At 52.7% G+C, this 27,677-nt stretch overlaps 1 protein-coding gene and 1 long non-coding RNA gene across 2 annotated transcripts in view; one reads left to right on the forward strand and one right to left on the reverse strand.

Moving 5' to 3' along the window:
- The window catches only part of LOC135964615 (uncharacterized), a 28,813-nt gene extending 22,256 nt beyond the window's left edge, over window positions 1–6,557 (reverse strand). Inside the window, exon 1 of the long non-coding RNA XR_010577114.2 lies at window positions 6,406–6,557. This is a non-coding gene — a long non-coding RNA (uncharacterized lncRNA). The remainder of the gene's footprint in view (window positions 1–6,405) is intronic.
- Window positions 5,522–12,353, forward strand: SOX7 (SRY-box transcription factor 7). Its single transcript, XM_005562589.5, has 2 exons — window positions 5,522–5,838; window positions 9,400–12,353. Exons 1-2 carry the CDS (start codon window positions 5,601–5,603, stop codon window positions 10,332–10,334), a joined length of 1,173 nt encoding a protein of 390 aa, XP_005562646.2. The 5' UTR covers window positions 5,522–5,600; the 3' UTR covers window positions 10,335–12,353.
- The last annotated feature ends 15,324 nt before the right edge of the window (window positions 12,354–27,677 follow it).

Consider the following 27,677-nt stretch of genomic DNA (forward strand, 5'->3'; position numbering starts at 1 on the left):
GGAAACCCGATAATTGTTCAGAGTAGAGTGGAAGAAAGTTAGTGTAGAAAAAGGGTGTTACTGGCTTGGGACTGATGTCCCTCAGTGCTAGGGGGAAGCAAACACAAATCACAGACTGAACATCAGCTTATCTCAGTGCTATCCAAGTGGACAAAATGTGGCAAGTCCTTCATCTCTCAGGGCCTCACTGAGGCTCCAGAGCCTGTGAGTTAACCAGTGAAGTGACTTGCTAAAATGTGCACAGACAGTAGTGGCAGGTTGGACTGGCCTTGTGGCTTCTGGCTCCAAGTCAGTGTTCTTCCCACCATGGAGGTTTTAGGTATTATCCACTGGAGACATGATTCATCAGAGACAAGTGGTGGGTTAGGGGTGCTCACAAGTATGTGTGTACGGGGGGGGGGGCCTCTGCAGTAACCAGGAATGCCTGACCCAGGGAAACTGTATCTTAGTATTTTAAGCAACTACAAAAAGCTTTTGATGTTATAAGGGGTCTGTACTACCCACATTCAGGAGCAATCTAGTCTGAAAACAACATTCCTTTTTCCCTAGGTTCATGTGGAAAAGCTACTGGACCTCAGATTCTGTGAAACTGACCTAATGTCCTTTTGTTCTGCCTGCTTCAGTCAGTGTAGTGAAGCTGCAGGTGTACATCTGAAATCCCTGCTCGGTGTGTGTGTGTGTGTGTGTGTGTGTGTGTGTGTGTGAGAGAGAGAGAGAGAGAGAGAGAGAGAGAGAGAGAGAGAGAGAGAGCGAGAGAGAGAGAGAGAGAGAGAGAGAGAGAGAGAGAGAGAGAGAGAGAGAGTTTTGCTCTTGTTGCCCAGGCTGGAGTGCATTGATGGGATCTCAGCTCACTGAAACCTCCGCCTCCCGGGTTCAAGTAGTTCTACCCCAGCCTCCCAAGTAGCTGGGATTACATGCGTATGCCTCCATGTCTGGCTAATTTTTGTATTTTTACTAGAGATGGGGTTTCATGGTGTTGGTCAGGCTGGTCCCGGACTCCTGACCTCGGGTGATCCGCCCTCCTCTGCCTTCCAAAGTGCTGGGATTACAGGCGTGAGCCACTGTGCCCGGCCAATCCCTGCTGTTTTAATCACAGACAGTTATTCTAAATTAGGAACTTGATGGGCTTCTCTTAGATGACTATGGAGAGATTTCCGTGGGTTGAAAAAGGAACTCCACTACAGCGTCTTGTAGAAAACCCGAGTTGCAGACTCCTGGACCCCGCACGGGCGGGAGGTGGGGCTGGCAGGCCTGGCCGGTTCTCCCCTCTCTCCAGCCCGCACCTCGGCCATGGCCAGCAGGGTTTGTCCCCTTGCTTTTCAGTTACCTTGTTCAGGACACGCCTTAAACTGAAGGCACCCTTTGGATGAGGGAAGGTGCAGTGGAACTTCCAGAGACCAGGCTAGAGGGAGCGCAAAGCCAGGAGGCGTCGCAGCAGCTGGTTAGAAGCCGTTCCCTCGAGCTGGGGCACTACTTGGGCGCACAGGAACCTAGTAGTCCAGGCGTGAGGTCAGGAGCCGCGCGCTGGGGTCTCTGCTCTGGCATTTGTAGCCGCAGCCTCACCCGCCTTGTCTGGGAAGTGGCTCAATCCTAAAACTCTGAGCCTTCTGCTTCGAGGGTTGTGTGGAGGCGGGGATGAGCCAGTGAATGGGAACCTGCTTTGCAAAGACTGCCAATCAAGTACAGACAAATCAGCGTGAGCGAAGATGGTGATGATAATAACTTCAACCTCTAGCCTGGTGTGAGGAACTAAAAGCAAACACAGAACACTTGCACCCAACGCCTGCGGGCGCTGCCGCGAGCCTCCGGAGTATCCGCGGTGGCCCCGCCCAAGGCAGGCCCTTGGCCCAGGACGCGCCTGGTCCGGCTCAGAGCTCCGGGTTCGCAGCGGGTTCGGAGCAGGTACCAGGGGTACTGCAGCTGGATTCCCCTCTCCCTCCTCCTCTCCCTCCTCCTCCCCCTCCTCCTCCCCCTCTTTCTGCCCCTTTCTTTCCCCTTGCACCCCAGAGCAGCTGAAATTCCTCTGTTCGGAAAAGCTCCTGGAGAGGAAAGTTGTGGAGGCCCGACTTTTTTTTTTTTTTTTTTTTTTTTTTAGGTTTTCACCCACTCACGATTTCATATTTCACAACTCAGAAAACTCTACGAGGAGCTTTTACAAACACTGTGTCAGCCACCTTGTATTATCCCCATTTTACCGGTGAAGAAACTGCGGCCGAGATTAGTTAAGTGAGTTATCACAACGCAATTGAATTGCAGAAAATCGGAATTGGGGATTTCTGGCTTCAGGTCCTGTGTCCTTGGAAACCAATGTTCACAGAACTACCGAGCTAAACGGACAGAGAAGGGGGTCGGGGAGAAAGGAGGGAGGGAGGGAGAAGGGAGGGAAGGAAAAGAAAAGAAAGAAGGAAGAAAGAAAACATCTTTTAAGAGAGTGCAGTTCAGGTAACTCGCGCGGGAGGCGTGAGCTCCGGTGGTGCGGCCAGGCCGGCTGCGTGGAGCACGCGCGTTGTCCAGTGTGCCCCGCGTCATCACACCCGGCCCTGCCTCTCCGCCTCTGCTTGGCTGCCCCTGACCGGTCTCGCCGAAGGTCAGAGCCCCGCAAGATCCAACCCGGTAGCCCTGGGCCTTGACCTTTCTCCGCCAGGTCTTTCAGGGTCCGCGCCGTGACGATTCGCCGCGCCTAGCCTCGACCTAAGAGCCGCTGGACCCACAGCTGGCCGCAGCCCCGAACCCAGCACTGGCGACACAAGTGTCGGCATGCCAGGGCTGGCTCCCTCCGCCTCTAGCTCAGCCCTCCGAGCTCCAGGCTTTGGGGTCGCGTAGGGTCAGCGCGGAGCTCTGGAAGGACAAGCTCGCAGTGACCAGAGAAGCGGCGAGGTTATGGCGACCCCGCGTCCCTTGGCGTCGCCTGCACCAGGGCGCGCTCGCATACGGTTGCCAAGGTGCATAAATGCGTGGACGCAAGGGAATGAAGGAATGGAGCAAGCGAGCCCGGCTACTGCGGTGCTGGCAATTCCCGAGCTCCGGGCGGCGCCCGCATCAGCACTGGAAAGGTTGATGATCACCTCCTGGACAGCCCAGGCTTGCAAGCTCTCTGCAGAGGAAAAGCAAGAAACTAAACAAGTGCAGACAACAATCACAACACGTATTCTCTGGCCCCGTCCCCGTTGTTTTCTCTGTTGTTGCCGTCGGTGTCTGGGATCTAACTTGACCGTTCCGTGTTCACTGGGGAGGGCGCATCTTCCTAACCTGGTGCCCGGGCGCGGCCCCACGGCTTGCGCGCTCTGCTCTGGGGCCATGCAGGGAGGGCGCTACGGGCTGGGGCGGGGAGTGGGGACACCAGTCGTCGGGAAGGGGGCGCTGTCCCCTCGTGGCCTCCGACCCTGCTGAGCACCGCCCGCGCCCTGGAGCTCAGTAGGGTCAGAAAGGGTCGGGGACGAGCTCTTCCCTGGATCTTCCGCCGCAGCTCAAGCCCCAAAGTGGGACCCTCTTTCTCCCCTTTCTCAAAGAGCTCCCTTCTCCTGGCCAGGCGCGGCCCTGGATTCCACGAGGCGCACTCTGGCCTAGGGGTTTTGCTGGAGGCACATGCGGGAAAGGGGTCGGCCACTGGAGATGGCCTGGGCTTTACAGGATTGGGAAGTCCGCCTAGATGGAGGACAAACTCTCTGCAAACGGCCCCCACTGGGTCCCCCACCGCTCCGCCTCTGGTTCCTGGATGCTGCCCCAGCGGTGGGCACCCTGTTCTCTGCCCGTGCTGCGCAGCGCGCACCTCGCCCCATACCCTTAGATTCCCGGCCCGCCAGTGCAGCGGTTGGGGCGCACCGGCCCAGGGTGCTGCTACTGAATCCTGGCAAGCCCAGCCATCTCTTTTGTTCGAAAAGCTAATTCTCGGATGAAAATTGTCCCGGGCTCTAGAGGTGAATATTAGGACGTGAAAACAGAGACGCTGCAGTTCACCTTACACTTGCCGGGTCTTAGCCGTGGGGCCCGCTGCATGTTGCATGCAAGGCATCGGTTGCTGCGCGCGGGAACATTGAAATTCGGACTCAGGCTCACGGGCTTCATGCCTAGAGTTGTGTTAACGTCAAGCATCACAGGAAGGGTTGGAGCTTTCTCTACATTTGTCTCACCGAATCTTCACAACAGCCCTGAAAGGTCAGTCTTATCATCGTCCCGTGTTAGGATTAGGAAAGGCGATCCAGAGAGATGTGACTTGTCCAGAGTCGCACGTTCAGTCACCTAAACACTAAGACAGGTTCTGACACCGGATCCCACGGCACCCCCACCCCCACCCCCACAACGCTGCCTCCTTCCAGGATCACCTCTGTGGAGCCCGGCACATGGAGGGCGCTCAGTAAATATTGAATTCCAGGATCTAGTCAAACCTGCCGACTTTCATTCAGTAGGTGTCTGAGCCATATTTGCTCACTCATTCTGCAGGCCTTGAGCGCCTACTGTGTGCCGGCGCTTATATGAGAGTGCGGGAACAGCGCTCCACACAGGGGGCCGGGTGACATGGGAGCTGCGGTGAGCTCGAGCAAGCGACGGCCGTGAGCTCCCAGCCCGCAGTCCCCAGGCTGCACACGGGCCCGGCACGCACGGTCGGTGTACACCAGGGTGTGCAGATGAGGGAAACTGGGGGAGTTAGCAGGTCGCAGCTCAGCCAGGGGGGACGCGAGAGGGCGGGAGCGACTCCTTTCGGAGAAGCCGGACTGCCAATCCGAGGAGGAAAGAGAAAATATAAGGAGAAAATTCAGGGTGAGAAGAGCCAGAAGTGAGGGAGCTGGAGGCCTGGCCCCGGAGACTGGGTGCGGGTGGAGTGAGAGGAGAAATCAACCAGGTGGCTGAGAACCAGAACGCCGGCCTCGCCCTCCTGAGAGCCAGGGGCGGCGGGGGCGTCGCGGGGCCTTCGGCGAACACTGCACAGAACCCGAGGCGGGGTGCAGTCCCTAGCTCCGGCTCCGGCCGGCCTCTGTGGCGACCCCAGTTGGCTGGGGCTGCGGTGGCCGAAACCCGGTCATTTTAGAAAGGAATGGCAGTCGGAGTATTAAGAACGGCTGATCTGAGGGGTTCATGGTCAGTGTCTCTCACGCCCAGGCGAGCTCGGCGAAACCTGGTTGGATTGGGTTTTCCGAGGCTCCACGCGCAGGAGGGGCAGTGGAGTCTGACCCGGGCAGGCCCGGGCTGGAGCGGGCCTCCAGCGCCTGCCTTGCGGCTCTGCGGCACCTGCGGGTCCAGGGCAGGGGGCGGGAGGCGGCCCGGGCCAGCCCGGCGCAGATCCCCGGGCGGGCCCCTGGCGGTGGAGGGGCGGGCCGGGGGCGGGTGCGGGGAGGAGGCCCTGCCTCCCTCCCTTCTTCCCTCCTCCTCCCGGCAGGTTGGAGCGGGGACCCGGCGGCGGCCCGGGACGCAGGGAGGGGACCCGTGCCGACACCGAGGGAGGGGCCGCGCCGCCTTGGAGAGTCATTGGAGGACGCGGCCGCCCGAAGCTGATAAATCAGGGGCCGGGTCGCGGCTCCGGGCCAAGTTGGACGCCCCGACCGGTGCGAGGGCCAGGTCCGCGCCGGCCCCGCCAAGCTAAGCGAGGCGACCCGCGTGCGGCCATGGCCTCGCTGCTGGGAGCCTACCCTTGGCCCGAGGGGCTCGAGTGCCCGGCCCTGGACGCCGAGCTGTCGGATGGACAGTCGCCGCCCGCCGCCCCTCGACCCCCGGGGGACAAGGGCTCCGAGAGCCGTATCCGGCGGCCCATGAACGCCTTCATGGTTTGGGCCAAGGACGAGAGGAAACGGCTGGCGGTGCAGAACCCTGACCTGCACAACGCCGAGCTCAGCAAGATGCTGGGTGAGTGAGCGCGCGGTCGGGCGGGCTGGGGGCTGGGGGCGGGGGGCGGACGGCGAGCGGCTGGCTGCCTGGCAGGGCGGGTGCGAGCGCGGAGCCTGGGGACAACCCGGCACGCGGGGCTAGGGCCCTCTTCGTGCCCGCGTGGCTGGCCGTCTGCGCGAGCGTGGGTGCTCGCGGTGCCCAGGATTCAGAGCGGGGGCACTTGGCGCGGTCCAAAGTGAAACAGCGCGGCAGGCAGGGGAGGCTCCTTTGCTGGGACAGGAGCGGAGGTCGGCGCCCCAGGGGGCGGGGAGACGGGGCAGCGGCCAGGCTGGGAAGCCTGGCCGCAGGGACCGGCACGCATGGACAGGGCAGGGACGGAAACGTCGAGGCTGGGTGGAACCGGCGTTTGCTAGAAATACCGAAGTGGGAAGACCCAGCATTCCCTGGATCTTACAATTGGGCCATCTCAGAGGAAGGCTGTCACAGATGAAATTATAATTAACGAATATTCCTGAAGAGAGACCCTGCGGAACGAATCCTTGCTTTAACTAAATAATTAAGAGAAAAACAAAACAAAAAACTTACCCCAATAGACTCGATTCGTTCATCTATTATCAGCCTCGGGGGTGTAGATAACTTGATTTGGATGCTTGGGCTGTCCTGGAACCCGGCCTTTTCCTGGGCTGTCCCCGCAGGGGCTGGGGACACGGACCCACCAGGTTCAAGAGGTCCGGAGTGAGGCTGTTAGGACACACCCGAACAACCGGAGTTCCTGTGGGGGTTTCTTTTTCCTCTGGTGTCGAGCTGAGTACTTTTCGACCCTACCTAACCCCTAACTTCTTTGCCTTTCGACGCGGTTTTTATTCGTTTTAATCGGCGAAAACCTTTCAAAGCACAAGCACTTGGTGCACGCAGCGGGAGACAGGTCCTATAAGAAGGGACGTGTGGGCACCCGAGGCCGTCTTTACCCTTCCCAAACCCCACCCTGCCCAGAACAGATCCCTTCTTTTTTTTCGTCGGAGTTCAGCGCTCAGGGCTCTTTCCCGGGGCGGAACTTTGGAGATAGGACTGACGCCCCTCTTTCTGCTGGTCAAAGCCGCAGGCCCGCAGAGCGGGTCCCAGGCCGAGCCCTCCTGCAGTTTAGCTGCTGTGTAAAGCAGTTGATGGAGTGCTGGTTGCAAAGGGCCCAGCCTCGTGGCTGGCTTCACCAACTCGCGTTAGTGGTCTGCAGCCTTCTGGGGCCTTTTCCCTCATCAAAAAACAGTAACATTTTTATTTTACACAGTGTTGGCATAAAGACAAATATATTAATATGTACAATAATAAAACATTTTCTTTAACCGATTAGTTTATATTTTTCTTTAGATTTTAAAAGAAATGAAAATATGTTTGTTGTGGATCCCCAAACATTTTTTTCCACGGACCCTGGGCACTGTGCCTGTTGACCATGCCTGCTGAGGGGGAAGCAAGCCACTGCTGTGAGGGTGATAGAGAAGGAATTCTGTGCAGGCCTGGGCCAGGGATTGGGGAGGAGGGAAGGGTGAGAAGCACGGCCCTTCGGAATTGGGGAAGCCTGCTCCCAGGAAAGGGGCAGACACAGGGACACAGGAGACAGATGCTTCCTGTGAATTGGTCCCAGTCGGGCCTACACTTCAGCTTCAGGAGGTTACAGTTCATTCTGCAGAAAAAACACGGATTCCTTCCTGCTGAGCCATGTAGCTCCTGGCACTGGGTGAGGGAAACCGCAACACTGGTGCTTTTCACAATATGGACTTTGTGCACCTGTTAGCAGGGGGCAGCGGGATGATCCCCTCCACCTGTGTGACATTTCCTTCTTGGCTCTTTCCTTTCTGACCTGAGAGGAAAAGCCTGCATATGAGAGTCTCAACTTTTTCCACTATAAACCTTCCAAACCTTAACATTAAAAATGTGACCTAGTCACACTGGTATTTTTAATATATTATGATTGAGAAAGTGCATAAAGAGAAGGAGATATTTGGTAGCATTTTAAAATGAACACGTATTTTATTGATCATATAACATCCGGATACATTTAGAAGCTAGGGCCACATTTTATACTGAGACCACGGACAGGGTATGGGGTGCACCTGAATCTTGGATCGCTTGCAACAGCTTTGTAGCCTCAGCCACAGGCTGGGAACTGATGATCAGCCCTGAATCTGCAGCTCCTAACACTTTCAAGTCACGCTTTTAAGTGACAGCTAATGATGTTAGTTAAAAGCTCCACAGAATTTCTATAAACTTTCATCCAAGTGGTACAATGCCCTTAATCATTGCCCTACCCTGGCTGTGAGCCCCGGCCCAAGGAACCAGTCGACAGAGGTACTGAGGGCTGCTGTGTGCACGGCTCTGCACCTGGCCCTGTGCAGAATGTGCTGAATGGAACACATAGCCCTTTCCTTAGGCCTTAACCTCTAGGTTAATGCATCTCAAACTTCAGGACATATTAGCATCGTGGGAGAACATGTTAAAGTTGTAGAATCCTGAGCCCACCTTAGGAGGTAGCAAAGCAACCCAAGAAGCCTTCCACCCCTAGAAAACACTGCAGGAGGGGTGTGCAGTGCACACTGAGAGATGAGGGAAGATGCTCCGGGGACTTGAAAAAACAACAGACAAGCAAGCAATGGTGAATAGAAGATCAAGCACAGCCAGCATATTAGCACCAGTGGGTTGCAAGCATGGAATAATTTTTAAAGAGAGAGTTTGGAGCTGGAGAGTGTCACAATATCTTTATTTTATACTGAAGAAAATAGAGACTCAGAGAAGTGCAGGGAATGGCTTCTGCATGGAGATCTGTGGCTAAGCAGGTGCCCTGGCACCGTCAAGGGTCCCCAAAAGGTGGCTGGCTGGAAGTGATGGTTTGCATGTATATGTGTGTGCACGCATGTGTCTGGGCATGCATACATGCGTTGCAGGCAGATGTTAGCATTCCGGCCTGGGTCATCCAGCAGGGTCCTATTTGACCTTCAGAGGTAAGGAATAGGCATTTGTTAACCTAAGTGAAAATCTCTGATTTACTGACATCTGTGAAACTATTGACTGAGCCTGAGTTCCCTCCCAGAAAGGGCTGTGAGATTTATGCCATAGGTAACTATGACAGTATCTTTTTAGCCTGCACTAATCAATGAAGGCAGAGATTTTCATGAGAATGCACAAATGTTTAGAATGGACCCTCGAAGGGTAAAAAGAGCCCCAATCAATATTGTGATCATTAGGTATTTTCTTCCTGTAGCTGAATATGGTCAGGTGGGCTTTTTTCACTGGGGACCCTGCATTGTAGCCTGGGCATGCTCTGGTGGCTCTTACATGAGAGGCGATGCTCTCTGTGTGCACAGTGCACGATCTGGCTTTATGGATGCAAGCAGAGGTGTTGATTTCGCCTCACTGTGTCTGCAGGATCTGGGTTGGGAAGAGGGTGCAAGAGGTGCCCGTGTCCTCTGTGACTGAGAGGGTGAAGGGAGGTGTGTGTACATGTGCCCATGTGTGTGTACGCGTGTGCATGTGCAATGCCTGAGGGGCACAACACTGAGCATGGCCTCCTCTGCCTTGTGTGAGCAGGAAAGTCGTGGAAGGCACTGACGCTGTCTCAGAAGAGGCCGTACGTGGACGAGGCGGAGCGGCTGCGCCTGCAGCACATGCAGGACTACCCCAACTACAAGTACCGGCCGCGCAGAAAAAAGCAGGCCAAGCGGCTGTGCAAGCGCGTGGACCCCGGCTTCCTCCTGAGCTCCCTCTCCCGGGACCAGAACGCCCTGCCGGAGAAGAGAAGCGGCAGCCGGGGGGCGCTGGGGGAGAAGGAGGACAGGGGTGAGTACTCCCCCGGCACTGCCCTGCCCAGCCTCCGGGGCTGCTACCACGAGGGGCCGGCTGGTGGTGGCGGCGGCGGCGGCGGCACCCCGAGCAGTGTGGACAGGTACCCGTACGGGCTGCCCACACCTCCTGAAATGTCTCCCCTGGACGTGCTGGAGCCGGAGCAGACCTTCTTCTCCTCCCCCTGCCAGGAGGAGCACGGCCACCCCCGCCGCATCCCCCATCTGCCAGGGCCCCCGTACTCACCGGAGTACGCCCCCAGCCCTCTCCACTGTAGCCACTCCCTGGGCTCCTTGGCCCTTGGCCAGTCCCCCGGCGTCTCCATGATGTCCCCTGTACCCGGCTGTCCCCCATCTCCTGCCTATTACTCCCCGGCCACCTACCACCCTCTCCACTCCAACCTCCAAGCCCACCTGGGCCAGCTCTCCCCGCCTCCTGAGCACCCTGGCTTGGATGCCCTGGATCAACTGAGTCAGGTGGAACTCCTGGGGGACATGGATCGCAATGAATTCGACCAGTATTTGAACACTCCTGGCCACCCAGACTCTGCCACAGGGACCATGGCCCTCAGTGGGCATGTCCCCGTCTCCCAGGTGACACCAACGGGTCCCACAGAGACCAGCCTCATCTCTGTCCTGGCTGATGCCACGGCCACGTACTACAACAGCTACAGTGTGTCATAGAGCTGGAGGCGCCGCGTCCAGCCAGCCCTCACACCCTCTCCTTCCTGTGCCCTGAGTGGCGGGGGAGCCCGGCAGCCACACTAGCTTTCCTCCCACCACTCAGGGCAGGGAGGTCTGAACTGTGGCCCCAGAGCCTTTGGCCTAAGCTGGACTCTGCTTATCCGAGTGCCGCCTCCATCCCCTTCCCCACATTCAAGCCCCTGCAGCCTGCATTTTAAGTATATTCCTTCAAGTGAGTTTTCCTCCAGCCCCTGAGAGTTGCTGTCTCCCAGTAGAATATTCACCGACCTCTTTTCTTTGTAGCCATCGTCGAAACTAATGGTGGGACAGACTTGATAGCCGAGGTCCCTTCTGGTCCACAGTTTTCTGATTTAGGGTTCTCTCAAGGTTAATAAAGGAAGATGGGGAAATCTGACTCATTAATGAGCTCACTAACCTATGATCTGGTGATAATTTTGTGTGCACAGCCCAAGGACCACGAGGCTTTCTGCACTTTCTGCACTCCTTTCCAAAATGACCACAAAATTCCAAAGGGACTCACAATTTGACAAAAAACAGTCAACCTGATTTGAGACATTAATCAGTATGGCTACCTATATTACAGAAAATGGGATTGAGTTAAAACTATTTTATTTTAAATATACATTTTAAAGCAGTTCTCTCTCTCTCTCTCTCTCTCTCTCTCTCTCTCTGTCTCTGTCTCTGTCTCTGTCTCTGTCTCTGTCTCTCTTTATTATACACACACTTCAAGAGAATATGCACAGTCTAGGCCGGGCATGGTGGCTCACGCCTGTAATCCCAGCACTTTGGGAGGCCGAGGCGTGTGGATCACCTGAGGTCAGGAGTTCAAGACCAGCCTGGACAACATGATGAAACCCTGTCTCTACGAAAAATACAAAATTAGCTAGGAGTGGTGGTGCACACCTGTAATCCCAGCTACTTGGGAGGCTGAGGCAGGAGAATGTCTTGAACCTGGGAGGTAGAGGTTGCAGTGAGCCAAGATTGCATCATTGCACTCCAGCCTGGGCAACAAGAGTGAAACTCCATTTCAAGGAAAAAAAAAAAAAAAAAAGAATCTGCACAGTCTGAATATATAAAAGGAGTGTGAGAGACACATGCCCACTTCATGCAGCTCTTAAAGTCTAAATCAGATATTTTTATTAACAATGACAGCTTCTTGCCAACTCCCTGTTTCTGATGACCCAAAGAGCCCGGGTTCCTAAAAGGACTTTACAACCAAGCAAAGTCACTGTCCTCAAATCTGGATATACACTTCCCCCTCTGTAGATTTGAAAGGTGCTTCCTTCCCAGCCGTCTCCAGTTTCTTTACTCTCTTTTCTGGGATTTCTTCTTCTCTTCTTTCTACTCTTCCTCCACTGCTGAACTAGTCGCTAACTCAAACAGCCCCTGACTTAGCCCAAGCATGCTTCCTCCAGCAGCAGTGAGAGTGTGCCTTCCTCACCAGCCAGGTCCTCAGGCAAAGTCCTCAGCCAGTGCTTTAGAGCAACTTCCCACAAATCAGAAACTCACTGTGATTCCAAAAATGTTTCTGAGCCCTGGACACCTGACCCCAAAACATTTTCATCTTTCTCCCAGACCTCCTGTGAAGGAGCATGTGTAACAGTGTGCTGAAAGACAGTTGTTGTTGTTTTTTTATTTTAGCATATTATTTCCTGTATGAAATATGTTTTATATAATCTCCTATTATTTTTATCTTATGTTTTGTATTGTTGATAAATCCTTTTTGCCCTCCCAAGATGTCCTATTGTAAAATCACTTATAAGATATGATTACTCTTTATGCTATTACTTTATATGCCATTTGGTAATAAATAGTAAATTGTTGATGATATGATTGACGGGTGTGCAGTCCAGAGCATGTATGAATAATCTCATAAAACAGTATCACAGCCATTAAGCTAAACTGTTTCATTTTTTTGAAAGAACGACACATACTTTGAAACAGTTGTCAATATTAATTTGTTGAAAATATTTAATTTAAATAAACGTTTTTGTACCACGACTATTCTGTCTTTTGAAATATAGTTTTGCAAAAAGAAACGGTTTCCAAGTAAGACATAAATATTACATCGAGTGCTACTTGCGGTATTGATTAAAATGTTTTCTACATCAACTTTTTTATTTTAAAAAGTTATTATCTGGTAGGGATGGTTTATTTCATTTGAGTTATGCTAAAGAGATAAATCCAAATTTTACACATTGGAACCTGCTGTTTTTATTGATGATGAAAGAAAATGTCAACTCATGACCTACATGTAGAACAATTTTCTCCTCGTGATGACTTTACACTCGTAAAGTGGAATGAGGTGACTATCAGGCTGTCTGAAGAATGAAAGTAAGTTTTGTCTCCTTGTTTGCTTACTTAAGACTGTCACAGCTAATTTGTTTGTTTGTTTGTTTGTTTGTTTTTTGTATGTTTAGTGGAGATGGGGTTTTGCCATGTTGGCCAGCCTGGTCTCGAAATCCTGACCTCAAGTAATCCACCTGCCTCGGCCTCCCAAAGTGCTGGAATTATAGGCGTGAGTGTGGTGGCGGGTGCCTGTAATCTCAGCTACTTGGGAGGCTGAGGCAGGAGAATTGCTTGAACCCAGGAGGCGGAGGTTGCAGTGAGCTACGATCGCACCACTGCACTCCAGTCTGGGCGATGGAGTGAGACTCTGTAAAAAAAAAAAAAAGACTGTCACTTTTTTTCTTCCTTTTGAAATAATCTGGAAACACACCTGTGTTTATGGATGTGCTGTGGAAATATATCACAGGCTCTCAGAACTCACTGGGACATTGTGGAGAAGGCAGGAGAGCACACAGAGTAATAATAAAAGGATGCAAATCTAGTGAGGATTAGGAGCAACATCCCAGCCAAAAAGCACTGGAAGAAACTGAGGATGACTCAGTCCCTGTGCAGGTCACCTCTGTCTGGCTTTTGTCTATGGGGAAGCAGTTGTAACTTGCTGAAGTTAAGGGCAGCCGTGTGTTTTCCCAGGCCCTCTGGGCCAAGGAGTGGGTCTTGGGAGAGCCCAAATGGGCATGCGTGTTCCCTTCAGTTTTGATCCTAATCTATAGTCATTACTTTAATAGCACTTTATAGGTGTACAGAGCTTTACGGAAAGTTTTATGGGCTATTTCTCATCCACAGCCCCAGGTGGGGCCCGTCATCCACCCACCACATTGTGCAGCAGGGGACATGGAAGCCCAGGGTGGGCGTGGGCGAAGGGTGGCTGGCTCGTGTGGTCCTGTTACCTGGGTTTTAGCATTGTCAGATGTGTGTTGGCAGCATTAGTCGGTCTCACTGCTGGGGTTGGTGCTGCCTGATTTTTCCCACTTTACTATGGCATGGAGTCATATGAGGTCTAGTTCATACCCATCACGGCCCAGGGAAAGAAAGAAAGAGGAGAGGAAATCATAGGCCAGAGTGAGATGATGTTGAAGACTTTGCTATCCAGGCCGGTGGCTGCGGCCGTGGCCCGTGCCAGTCTGCAGAGTCACCAGCTGCCTGGAGCTCCTGTCTAGCAGTGCCTGCCTGGATAGCAAGGTATGCTATAATTCATGCCTATAATTCCAGCACTTTGGGAGGCCGAGGCAGGTGGATTACTTGAGGTCAGGATTTCGAGACCAGGCTGGCCAACATGGCAAAACCCCATCTCCACTAAACATACAAAAATAAACAAACAAACAAACAAACAAATTAGCTGTGACAGTCTTAAGTAAGCAAACAAGGAGACAAAACTTACTTTCATTCTTCAGACAGCCTGATAGTCACCTCATCCCGTCACTGCCTCGTGGGCATGTTTCATTCCAGGACACACTGTGGGGGCATGGTTTCTGTCTCTGGGAAGGCAGGAAGCAGGCTGACAACCGGGCTGCTCTTCCACGTGCTCAGCTGCGGGTGAGACAGTCGTGCCCAGGAGCCAGGGGCATCTCTGAGTTTTAGTTGCCCATTCTGGGCACATCGCTGCCTCTGGTGCAAAGAACATGTCTTGCTTTAGCCAATGGGAATCGATGGCAATGCACAGTTAGAAGTTCCTTTTCGGAATCCTGTGTGCTGCCGTTCCACCCTTTTCCCTAAGGTCCCTCAGCGCCGGCTAGTTGCCCAGGGCACACAGGTAGCACCAGGGTGGGTTCACTGTGGCTCCCACTCTGGGCCCCTCGTTGTGCAGGGTCCTGGGAGGGGCCTAGTCATGTGTTCACATGGCCACTGGTTTGTAAAACCTTTGCAAAAAGGAAAATGCTTTTGTATTCTTTAAGAGCTCCCCACCCCCTGCCCCAATTGTGCAAGCCATAAGCCTCAGAACACCAGGCTCAGTCCCCATGTGAGCACCCCTGTGATTGCCCCTGTTCTTTCCAGCAGCCTCTCACGCAGCCCTTGCCTGCTGCAGTGTACCCTACCACAGGGAAGCCTGTGGGGCCCGGGAGATTCTTGCCTTCTCTCTGCTCCTGTGTTTTCACCAATGCTAATCCTTGATTCCCTGACCTGGGCGACCCTCACTTCCGTCACCATCTGGTGACATCACACTCACTGTCCTAGTCCAGCTCAGACACGCCCAACCTCGCTCAGCAGAGGGGCCAGTCACTGTCCTCCCCAGGCGACCACAGGACTCAGGCGGACCTTGGTTACTGCGCTCACCGCCAGGCCTGGAACCATCCGCCCTGTGCACTCTCTCCCACAGGTGACCCACAGAGGCTGCTGGAGAAACAAATGAATGAACATATAAATTAAAAGATCACCTGGGATGCCTTGTAGGTATGCCAGTTAATCTTGGTGGTAAAGACCTGAATGAATCCTTCTGCGTCCCTAACTTTACCTTCCATTTCCCTGGAAACCAAGACCCTGGGGCCTTTGTGTGTGTCCTTCTTGGGGCTCTGAAGCTGGGTCTGATGTGGCCACGACTATTCTTCTGCACCTGCTGGAGCGTAGCCTGGCAGAACTGGGGTGGGAGATGGGCACGGAGACACAGGGAGAGCACTCCTCTCCCACCCCAGCGTGGAGCAGCAGAAGAGGGCTGAGGGCAGAAGATTGCTGTCATCGCTCTCGCCTCCCTTTTCTTTTGAGGAGGCTATGCTCCTGGTTTCATCCCAGTGAAAGGAATTTGGAAGGGACGGGTGGGAGGGAGGAAGGAGGAAGGAAGGAAGGAAAAGAAGAGAGAGACATCTATATGAATCTACTTAGCTATCTGTCTACATATCTATCATCTATCCATCTGTCCATTCACCCCATCTCTCTCTGTCTTTCCTTCTTTATTTATCCTTCCATCCACTCCTTAATCCATACACACCCATCCATCAATCCAGCCAGTCATTCAGCCTACGTTTTTCTTTTTCTTTCTTTAGTCCTTCCTTTCTCTCCTTTCTTTTTTCTTTTCCTTTCTCTTTTTTCTTTTTCTTTCTTTTTCTTTTCCTTTCTTTTTTATTTTCCTTTCTTTTTCTTTTTTCCTTTCTCTTTTTCTCCTTTCTTCCTCCCTCTTTCCCTCCCTCCCTTCTTTCTTTCTTTTTTCTTTCTTTCTCTGTTTCCTTTCTCTTTCTTTCTCTTTCTTTCTTTCTTCCTTTCTTCCTTTCTTCCTTTCTCTCTTTCTCTCTTTTTTTTTTCTCTATTCATCCATCAGCTTACCCACACATATACCTGTACATCCAGCTGGCCAGTCATACATCCTCCTACCCACCCACACCTCCATTCATCCATCCCATACCTTACCCGCCTTCTCACCTGCCCATCTATTATCTATCCATCCATCCATCCGTTTATTCACTGATATTTCAATTCTCAAAAGGGACATACAGTGTTTGTCGGAAATATAGAAAAAAATAACATCATAAAGAAAAAAAAATAAGTCATCGATTGTCCACAACTTAGAGACATTAATGGTAATACTTTGGGTATATATCTATGAAGCCCTTTTTTCTTTTTTTGATGTAGATATAATGCATATATACATATCTTCTGTAATAGACATTTTATCCATAATATTAAATAAACTTTTTTCCATGCCATTAAATTTCATTTTTCTGCAAAAGATGTTCTCTTCCTAGTTGAAAGATTAATATAAAAAAACGGGGGGGGGGGAAGAAAAACCACCCACTCCGTGACCTTTTTTCAATACACTCATGTTTGTACACTGAATTCCCTAGTCCCACATCCATGCACACATGCTGTGAACATTGTGTAGCTATAGATGCCATTTGCATTCAGCTTTCTCCATTCAATATTCTGTTGTAGAAATTTTACCACATTCATATCCATCTTAATTTTTATCATTTTTGATGACTGCAGAATACCGCAGTGAATACACAGCGCTTTCGACCATCCCTTTGCTATCAGATCACTAAATTGTTGCTCTTTTGCCGTTATCAACAGCACCGCAGTGAGTCTATTGGTTTGCACTCACAGCTGGATTCCCAGCAGGAGGTCACTGGGTCTAAGCGCATGAGCATGTTTGCAGGCTTTGCTTCAAATGGTTCATTGGTTTCCCAGAGTCTCAATTGATTGTCGAAGGAAAAATGACTCCATTCCATTCCCAGAATGAACTCACTTTTTCTTAACGGGAAGAATTAAAGTCTGAAGACTATTTATAAGACTGCCTGAAATCTGACTGGGCTCCGTTGCGTCACTTGTCCTGGCACCTCTGCCTTCTCCTGTGCTTCCTGACGGCTTCCAATAGCAAAAAGCGTCCCTTTTCCCAGACACCACCGTGAATGACACACTCTTCCTTGGCTTCTGACCCATTTCTACTGCTCTCAGCCCAAGATGTGTGAAAGTGGTTTTTATCCTGAGTTTAAGCATCAACCTCTTATATGGGGCAAAGGATTGCTCTGTGAGTTACCGAGGCAACTGGATTGGTCCTCCCAGGTTTCCCAGGTACACGCGCCCATGCTGCTGGCTGCATCTTCAGGTCGCTCGGAGCTCCTGATACAGGGGGAGGATGCCCGAAAGCAGCCGGGACCTGGGGGCACGGTCTGGCCCTACCCATCCCTGGATTTTAATTGGGACTTGGGTAAATCCCTGAACCGGTTCTGTCATCTAAGGAGGTAGTGAGTGGATTCGTATGCATTTTAGAAATGGCAGAGCTTTATGTGAATGTGTAGCAGAGCTATTGCCTATTTTGGAGTTCTTGAGATCATTTAGATGTTTTTAGGCCTGGAGGTGGGTACTAGCTTGAAAAATTCAGAGCCCATGTGTTCAGCAATTGTCACATTGGTATGGACTGTGAGGGAGAAATGAGGGGAGAGGACCCCCTGAGTAAACCTAATGTGGATTATAGAGGAACTCTGTCCGTTTCCTTCTTTGGCCACGGAACTGGGATTGAAAGAGACCATTTGGGTCCTTTTTTAGCCCATTCTCCTTCCTCTAGTGAGGATGGCCTCTTTGCCATTCTTGGCAGATGGGCTTCTATTTGGTTGGAGAATCCTGAAAAGAAAGAGGGATTGCTTTCTATAAGCTAGTCTAACAAGCTCCATCATCCCAAAGTCCTTCCTTCCGTCTCACCTAAGTCCCTTCTGCTGCAGTTCAGGTCCACGTCTGCTGACGTCATCTGCGGAGGTTGGAGCAATCCTGGTCCCTGACGGCTGGCAGTCACCCTTCTTTCCCCTGGGGACTGTGTTTGAGGCTCGGGTAGAGCCTGTGGTTTCCTCCAGACCCCCTCTCTGGTCTGCGTTCCCCTTAGAGGCCGAGTGTCACATGGATGTGGGGGTGGGAGGGAGAAGATAAGGCTCATTACAAAAGACTGGGAGAGGAAAGTGGGGTTTCAGCAGGGGGTGAGAGGGGGTGCTCTGCAGGTGCTTCTGGAATGTTCTGCATGTAGGTGTGGGGTGTAGTCATTTCTCAGAGGCTCATGCTCACTCCTGGCTCAAATGGTGATTGGTTCCCCATCCCTGGCCACTGTCCTTTCTTATGGTCACTCATCTCCATCTATCTGAGGGGCCGTGGGGTGGCGCGGGTCTGGGACAAAGATGGACGGAGGACGATAAAAAATGGACAATATTCCACCCAGAAAAGTCACGGTTTCTGATGAATGAAAGGTCTGCAGCCTCCAGGGGCCTCAGGGAGACTCGTCATTGGGTTTTAGATGTCCCATTGTTGACACCTGCAAGGTAAGGCTGTGACTTCCAGGCCTGAGAGGTCGTGCAAAGTGGGTGGGTGGCCAGAGGCATCCCTGGGTTCCTGCCGTCTCAGCACAGTAGCTGGTGTTCCCATCCTATCAGAGAACCCAAGAGGGCATCGTAGCTCCTCCATCCCCATCCCTGGGAGCCACGGAACTTTCTTTTTCTTTATTCCTTTCCCTGAAAAACATCAGCACCGGCTCCCACAGGTCAGGGCACCACGAAAGTTACAGAAAGTATGAAACATCATAAGATCTGCAGGAGACAGGAGACTCTAAGGGATCCATCCTGCCCTCCCGTCAGGCCATTCGGAGGCATCCAGAGGTAAACAGCAGAGTTGCACTGGTGCCAGAAAGAACCAAGGCTTGAAATTAGGAGATTGTAATCCCTAATCAAGCTCTGTAACCTTGAAAAATAAAATCACTGACTGTTTAGGCTGGCGGGAGTCATTGTCAAATCCAGATCAGATGAAAGAGGAAATGGAAGCCCAGAGAGGGAATGGTGTCCTCCCCAGGGCACAAAGCAGAGAGGAGAAGTCGGTGAAGGATTGTGGGGGGAGCGTGGGTGGTAGGGAGAGATCTGGGGAGGTGGGATCCCCCGGGCCAGGGTGAGAGGCACAGGGCTGCGGAGAGAAGCCGCCAAAGCGGATCTTTCGGGAGGGCTCAGCTGCATCAGGGTCTCAGCAGGGGCAGGGGCTGGCAGCACAGCTCCAGAGGTGTGGGGTGAAGCGAGGAAGGGGCCGGAGAGTGCAGGCGGGAGGGGATATTGAAGCTTAGGGCTTCCATGTATTTAGGAGACTTCCCAAGGCCTTGGCTGTCATGCTGCTTGAAGCCCAGCTTGTCTCCGTGGGTGCTGGCCCAGGACAGCAGGGCTGAGAACACGCTCCAGAGGAGGGGGCGTCCCAGTGTGCACCTGTGGGCCACCGTGGGAGGGAACAGGTGGTGGCTTCTGACAGCCCGGTCTGGCATAGATGGGTCCAAGGAGCCCACCCCGACATCCCCAGCACCGTAGGCCCCTCAGTCGGGTTTCTGCCGTACTGTGACCAGGATTCAGGGCGCTAGTAGGCGGCAGGTGGTCCAGAGCACCTGGCGGGGCAGGCAGAGCTGGGGGCGGCAGAACCAGCACACAGTACTCCTGTCTCCAAGGAGGAGGAAGGCTCACAGGAGGGGCCGGGGAAGGCCGAGGAGCAGTGGCTGCTGAGTGTTTTCCTGCCCATGGGAGCTGCTGTGACCAGGGGCAGGAGGATGTGGCCGGAGCCCAGTGTTTCCTGCCTGATAAGCCGGGCCCTCCCTGCAGAGCCCTGGCCGCCCTACCTTCGAGCCTGCTGAGGGCCCTGCCCAGGGAAGGGCTGGCCCAGGAGGAAAATCACTTCTCCAGATTAGCTCGCTCCGGCTGGCCTTCCTTCCCCACCCTGTCCCAGCAGCCGCAGGAAGCCGACGGGGGCCCAGCAGTCCAGAGGTCTCTGCCTTGGAGCACTCGGCCTCTCTGAGGGCCCCACCACCCCGGTCCCCCAGAATGGATGCCTTCTTGCTCCAAAATCAACCATTTTCAAGGATAGTAGTGACCGCACATCATTTGTCTTTATCAGACCCCCTGCCTAGCATTTGGGCTTAGAAAATTGGTCTCTTTTTTCACGAACAGTCCATGGACCAGCCTCCTTCCACCCGGTCAGTTGTTGTCTCTGTGTCCATCTTGGAAGGACATCCTCTGAGCTGAGGGCTGTGGGCTTTGGAGGCAAGCTGGCACAGAGAAAAGGCAGGGGCTGGCATCCTGGGACCCCAACGCCACCCCGGCTCCGCCCTGAGCTGTGTGGCCTGGATGAGTTCCCACCCCTCCCTGAGCCTCGCTGCCTGTCTGTTACTGGAAGGGCTGAGCCACATGCGAGCTCAGGGTCTCCCTCCCTTCCAGAAGCATCAGGAATGATGAGGGGTGCTGGCCACTCCCAAGGGCAGCCCAGAGTCCCAGTCCCTGCTGAGGAAGAGGGCGGCAGCTAGAGGGAGAGCTCCCCCTTCTCAGTGTCATCTTGGACCGACCCTCTGGTTTTTCCACTCTCTGTTCTGCCCTCTAGGGCCAGTCTCATCTCCTGCCCTGGGGGATTGGGATGTGTGGCTCCAGCTTGGGGGTAGGGATGTGCACAAGATGGAGGGACAAGAGAGGGGCCGGTCAGGGGGCCTGTGGCTGGGAGGGATGCCTGCAGCATCTGCCAAGTGCCCTAGCTGTGAAATAAGGACTGAGGTCCTGGGAGACTAGGAGCCCGCTCAGAGGCACAGTCCCAGATGTGAGCTTCCCCAGAGCTGCGCCAGCTCTCACACAAGCCTCCTGCTGCAGCACAGCCTCCAGTGGGCCCTGGGCCCAAGGGACTCCCCCCAACCTGTAGGTGGGCCCCACCTTCCCTACAGACCTGCCTTCCGAGCCCCACTGACACAGGCACTCCCGCCTTCCTCAGGGAGTCGGCTGTTGGTAACAAAAGGTACATGAAGGGAGTGTTTACCGGCCAGAAAAGATGAACCTGTGCTTGCCTTGGGGACAAGGGGACGTGTGTCCCTGAGAGCTGACTGCACGGGCACATTGGAGAGCAGGCGGCAGCTCTGCCCTTCGAATCTGCGAGGTGCGGCCTCACCTCAGGATTTCATGCGACCGTCACGGCAATCCTCACGCAGGCATGCTTCTGTCCTTTCACAGGTGGCAAAGCTGGAGCTGAGGCCAGGTGAAGGGCTGAGGGAGGCCACACAGCTGGGTGGGCTGGGTCTCCATCCATGGAGCAGCACACACATGGCTAGAGGGTGGGAGCCTGGCCCCCGGCTCCCTTAGTCTCTCCCTGTCTCCTGCCCCAGTTCCTGCCCAGGAGGAGCAGCCATCTCCCGGGCTGCTCCTGTGTGAGCCTCCCGCAACCGCAGCTGAGTCTGGGGTCCTGAAACAGCCAATGGGTGGCCCAGAGGCAGGCAGGGAGTTCCCCGTGCAGTGAGACCATCTGCACCCAGGCGTCGGGCACTGGACTGCCCCCACTGCCTGTGTCTCCCGAGCACGGAGGGGCGGGTGAAGGAAGGTGGGGGTCTACTTAGGCCTTTTCATCTAATGCTCTGTGGGGCTGCCCAGTGTGTGACCTTGGGCAAGTTGCTTCCCCTCTCTGGGTCTCAGTAAATTCAGTGGCAGGACTCGACAGTTTCCAAGAGCTGGAATATTCCTGGTTCTCTGAGTCTGTGAAAAGGGAGCAAGGAAAAGGGGAGGGTCCCCTCCTCTCTGACCCTGGCCTTGGCATCTGGAGGTCTCTAGGGAGGTGGCAGCTGGGGGGTGACCTGGGTGGGGATCCCACTGTGCACAGCCGTGGCAGGGTGAGCCTCAGGTGCTGTGCACGGCTGGGCTGGAGCCACAGTTACTGCATCCAGGCAGGGAACACCTCCCACGACACCATCTCCATCCTGCCTCAGCTGCCCTTGGCTGCTGCCCCACCTTCTGTCACCAGGCCATGGCAAGAGGCCCCCAGACACCTGGCCTGGCCCTGTTCCCATGCATAACCGGCCCTGGCCCCACCTCCTGGGAACTCTGCCCTGCCTTGCCCACATCACCCGATCCCTCCACCCCTCCACCTTGGGTGTTGGGCTGGACGGGATGGGGCAAGAGGCCGCTGTCATCTGAGCCCAACCTTGTGGATCGTCATGTAACCCTGGCACTCAGGAGCACGCTCCCTGCCAGGCAGGGCCCGGTGTGAGGCTGCTGCTGGTTTCCTGGGAGAGGCAGGGGCTCCGTGCCCCATGGACTCCCAGATTCCATGCTTTGAATCCTAACATGACTGTCCGCCCCAGACAGTCACCCCGTCACTCACTGACTATGACCCTGAGACTCCCCTGTCCCATCCAGCTAGAGAGATAATGCTTCCGGAAGATCTAACAACATTTCCTTTTTACTTAAAAAGTTTTATCTGCCCAGTCCTGCCAATAAGGTAAAGCTTAAACTTCACAGGGGGACATTCAAGGCCTTTTACAATCCAGTCCCAACTTACCTGGCCCTCATCACCTGACACAGTTCCCACAGCACACTGTGGGTTCTGGGCATTGCCAATTTCCAAATAGGGTATGTTTCCTCATACCCCAGTGCCTTTGCATAAGCTGTTCCCTCTGGAATACCTTTCCCTACACCTTTTCTTGGCAGGTTCCTGCGCCTGTCTCAGGACCTAGCACAGTGTTCCTCCTCTCAAAGAGCTTTTGCAACAGCCCTCCACCCGCTGAAGCCTACCCACGGCCAGTCTCCAGCCATGCAGTTTGCAGGCCCGTTTTCTGTACATTCTCACAAGCCTCTCACATAGCTCTCACAGCGTCATGATGCAAGCTCTGTTTTTAAGTCTGTCTCCTGCCACTAGTCTGGAAATGTATTTATCTGGGAAAGGCATTTTATGTATCTTTCATGCCATGGGGCCTGCTTCATGCCAGGCACATAGTAGGCGTCCAATCAATGCTTGTTAGAGGGTTGAATAGCTACCCAGGGTGCAAACACTGACTGGTGCGCCCTCTGCTCAGCATGTGATCTTAGATCATTTGTTTCGTTTCTCTGTGGCTCAATTTTTCTATCTGTAAATTGGTCCTACTTTCAGCCAGGAGGTTTTGGATTATGGTGATAGAAGCAACGGGAATGGCTTAGGAGAGGGCCGAGGGTGAGATGTTAATTCCTAATACAATTTCCCCTCAATGATCCCTGGAAAAGTTTAATTCTTCACTGGATCCCTGCCACTTCCTGGGCTGTGTCCATACCCCACCCTTTCCATCAGTCAGGAATGCTATTTGTAACACTGTCCTCACCAAAGTGTGTGATTAGGAAGAAAATATGTGACACATATGGACACACACACACTTACAAAATCTGGCTCTCCTGTTGACCCCATTGGGACAGATCCTGGCGGGGCTGACACTGATGATTCATGTTAGGATTTATCTCAGTAAGGAGTGAGCTGCTCACTCTGTAGTAATAAGGGTGCTAAGTTCTCTCTGGAAGTAAAGTGGCACTTTGGTCAGTTATTCTTCCAAGCCCAATTACAAACCTTTTATTGTTAAACATGTTGTGTAGGTACACGTAGGAGACCTGGAAGTACAGAGACACAGCGAAGAGAGTGTGCAGCGGGAGATTCCCGTATCTCTCACCATGCAAAGACATCTTTTGTTAACATCCTGTTGTATTGCTTCTAGACTTTTTTTTTCCAGATGTGTGTGCTTATGTGAATATTTTAGCTTTCTTTTAGAATGTTGGGTTTGCATTGTTTTGGAAACTTGCTTTTTTTTTTTTTTTTTTTTTTTTTTTTGAGGTAAGATGGTTAATACTGAGTGTCAACTTGATTGGACTGAAGGACATAAAGTATTGTTCCTGGGTGTGTCTGTCTGTGAGGGTGTTGCCAAAGGAGATGAACATTTGAGTCAGGGGGCTGGGGAAGGCAGATCCACCCTTAATCTGGTGGGCACAATCTAATCAGCTGCCAGCAAATACAAAGCAGGCAGAAAAACATGAAAAGGAGAGATGGGCCTGGCCTCCCAGCCTACATCTTTCTCCTGTGCTGGATGCTTCCTGCCATCAAACATCAGACTCCATGTTCTTCAGTTTTGGGACTCGGACTGGCTCTCCTTACTCCTTAGCCTGCAGACAGCCTGTTGTGGGACCTTGTGGTTTTGTGAGTTCATACTTAATAAACTCATATATATATGTGAGTTTATTAAGTATATATATATAATATATGTATCTCATATATACATATGAGCGAGATATCTCTCTCTAATATAAATATAATATTATTATTATATATATTATAATATATATTAGAGAGACAGAGAGAGAGCCTGACCAATACAGAGCGTCTCGCTCTGTCACCCAGGCTGGAGTGCAGGGGCGCCGTCTCGGCTCCCTGCAGCCTCGACCTCCTAGGCTCAAGTGATCCTCCTACCTCAGCCTCTTGAGTAGCTGGGACTACAGGTGTGTGTCACCATGCTTGGCTAATTTTTTAATTTTTTGTAGAGACGGAATCTTGCTATGTTGCTCAGGCCCAGGCTAGTCTTGAACTCCTGGGCTCAAGCGGCCTCCCAAAGTACTGGGATTACAGGTTTGAGCCACTGTGTTCTCACTTTCTAAATGTTAAGTTCTGTTATTCCATTGAATATCCGTTTCCAAAGAACATGTTTCGCACTCTGCTGACAATCATCCAATCCCCTCTCCACCCAGCCAGTCAGCCCTGGTTGGAAAGGCCTCTCTGGCAGCCTGGGACATAGGGATGCCCACTTTCAATTCCATGCTGGGTACCCAGGAGGGAAGTGACTTGTCTGAGGGCTACAGGGTGAGTCAGCAGCTTGGCCCCAGCTACCCCGAGTGCTGGGAACTGGCCCCTGGTCGGCCTCAGCCTCTGACGTGTGCTGTCTTGCTCAGGGCGGAAACCTCTCTTCCTGAGGAGGAGGGGCAAAGGCCCCGGGGTGCCCCTGGCCTGGAGATGCCTCCCTTTGCTAGAAACTGCACAGGGGGCTTTGGTGGGCATTTTCCTAAGTGTGTCTCTCTTGTCCAGCTGGATTGTGGCCCTGCAGGATGTGGTCTTCCTGGCTCCTATGCCCCACGGTGGAGCCCGGTCTAGCTCACTGCTGAGGGGAAGGGAAGTGCAGTTCAAAGGGCAGCGACCTAGGCCCAGTGCGCAGCTCCTCCACCTGCTAGCTGAGACCCGCGTGAGTCACTGCATTCCCCTGAGCCCCGGCTTCCTCATTTGGAGGAATTGGGATCCTGAGACCCCCTCACCCAGTGGAGAGGTGCATTGACTTTCACACTGTGGTCAAATGACTCAAAGCAAGTGCTTGCTCCATAAATGGGCACTTTTCCTCCTGCTTTGTCCTGTCATTGCCCATCTTGAAATCCCAGGGGCTTCCAAACAACAAGACCAGAGCTCAGAGCCTCAGTCTTATATTCAGGGCCCTTGGCCACATTCCCCCACTAATGATTGTTGGCACCCAGACAGGCTTGGTAGAGGGCACGTGGCACCTTGGTATGCATGCGGTGAAAAGACAGTAGGGTACACTGTGCAAAGGCAGCTTTGAGACAGGTCTCTGAGTTCCGATTTTGAACTTGGTGCACAGGAGCTCCCCAGTTGCCCCCTTACACAGAAATTCTGGAACCCATGGCTCCCCCTGGCTCCCCCAGGCAACCTGTCTCTGACCACTGCCTTTAACTACCTTCCAGTCTCCTCCCACAGTCAGCCTCTGCCTAGTTTAGGGTCGGCCCTGCCCAGCCTCCCTCCCAGGCCTCTTGTGCCCGAGTGCTGACTCTTCTGTGATGGGTTCTGCCTCTGTGTTGGGGGGTATGATCTCCTTATGGATTGAGTGTGGGATATTTTGGCCTCCAGACTTGATCAAACTTCCTAGAAGAGGAGAACATTGACCAGTGTGCAGGGTGATTTAGGGAAAGGAGAGGACGGTTAGGTCGGCTGGGCCTGGGGTAAACCCCAGCCAGTTGCTTAGTAGCTAGGGAACAACAGAAATTACCCAGTTCTTATCCATAAAATGAAGATAATGAAATGAAATGCCTGACCTATGGTAGCTACTCAATATCAAGAGAGAGACTACATTCATTATATTATTTTTGTATCCTCCTCTGTGCCTTGCACATTCCAGGGCTTCCACAAATGCTCATGAAATGTGGAAGCTGCCCACTATCAATGTGGCAGTTAATGTGACCAACTGGGTCACTGTGAATGGCTGGACCATTGAAAATGACTGGATCAGTGTGAATGACCAAGTCAGTGTGATCGACTAGATCAGTGTGATCAACCGAGTCAGTGTGATCAAATGGATCTGTGTGATTGACCAGGTCTGCATGATCGACTGGATTAGTGTGAATGACAAAGTCAGTGTGGTTGACTGGATCAGTGTGATTGAATGGGTCTGCACGATTGACTGGATCCATGTGATCAACTGGATCTATGTGATTGACCAGGTCTGTGTGATCAACTGGATCAGTGTGAATGACAGGGCCAATGTGATCAACTGAGTCAGTGTAATTGACTGGATCAGTGTGATTGACTGGGTTCAGTGTGATTGACTGGATCAATGTGATTGACTGGGTCAGTGTGAATGACTGGATCAGTGCAATTGACCAGATCAATGTGATCAACTGCATCAGTGTGATCAGCTGGGTCAGTGTGTTTGACTGAATCATTGTGATTGACTGGGTCAGTGTGATCATCTGGATCAGTATGAATGACCAGGTCAGTGTGATTTACTGGATCAATGTGATCGACTAGATTAGTGTGATCGACCAGGTCAGTGTGATTGACCAGGTCAGTGTGATCAACTGGATCAGTGTGATTGGCTGGATCAGTGTGTTTGACTGAATCATTGTGATTGACTGGGTCAGTGTGATCGCCTGGATCAGTGTGAATGACTGCGTCACTGTGATTGACTGGATCAGTGTGATTGACCAGGTCAGTGTGGTTGACTGGCCCATGACTGGCACCAAAGCAGGCCAGCCTTTGGCCTGCATGAAGTGGGCAGTGCCACCCAGCAGCATTTTTGGACCTGAGTCTGAGCTTCTTTTCCACACTGACAGCCTCAACCTGTTCATAGGGTCCCTCCTGTGCCCAGTTTCTGAAAAGTTTTCAAAAACTGCTTACAACAGTTTGGAGAGTGGCATTTTTGGGGATGAAGATTCACGAGGAACCCAGGAAGTGGAGTTTCCTGTGGGAAAGGCCGCAGTCCTCACATCCCTTAAGCTGGCATTGAGGTGTGACATGGGGGACCTGGGTGGGAATCCAGGCCCTGCGTTGCGACCTGCACTGCCAATAACCAAGACAGTGACTTTGGACAAATTCTCTCCTTCCCGTTTTCCTTTTCCTCAGCCTGAGGTGGCTGAGGTGGGTTACCCCTAAGATTCCAAAGCTCTAATATTTTAGGACCCCGAGGTCACAAAACCTTCTAGTCTCAAATAAGTTATCAAATTAATATTTTATTCTAAAATTTCAGAAGAGTAGTAGTGACTATGTGGGTTGAGGGAAGGTTACCATTGAGTAATGACTGGTTGAATTAATTAATTGATTTCTTTACTTAGTTGTTTATTCAAGTCTTCGTTAATGTAGTGTTCTGCGCCATTGTGGCAGGTTAAGAATAGTTGAAAATGGCTTGTCACTCCCTGAGCTAAGAGGTGTGTCTTATTTTCCTACCTTCTTTCCTCTGGGCCAGGCCTTACACTGCTTTGATGAATAGCGTGCATTGGAAGTGATGCTCTG

Source organism: Macaca fascicularis, chromosome 8 (genome assembly GCF_037993035.2).
Source record: "Macaca fascicularis isolate 582-1 chromosome 8, T2T-MFA8v1.1".
NCBI lineage: Eukaryota > Metazoa > Chordata > Mammalia > Primates > Cercopithecidae > Macaca > Macaca fascicularis.

Coding starts and splice junctions, on each gene's coding strand:
- SOX7 (XM_005562589.5), top strand. CDS start 5,601: ATGGCCTCGCTGCTGGGAGCCTACCCTTGGCCCGAGGGGCTCGAGTGC. Junction 5,839..9,399: donor CGAGCTCAGCAAGATGCTGG/GTGAGTGAGCGC, acceptor TTGTGTGAGCAG/GAAAGTCGTGGAAGGCACTG.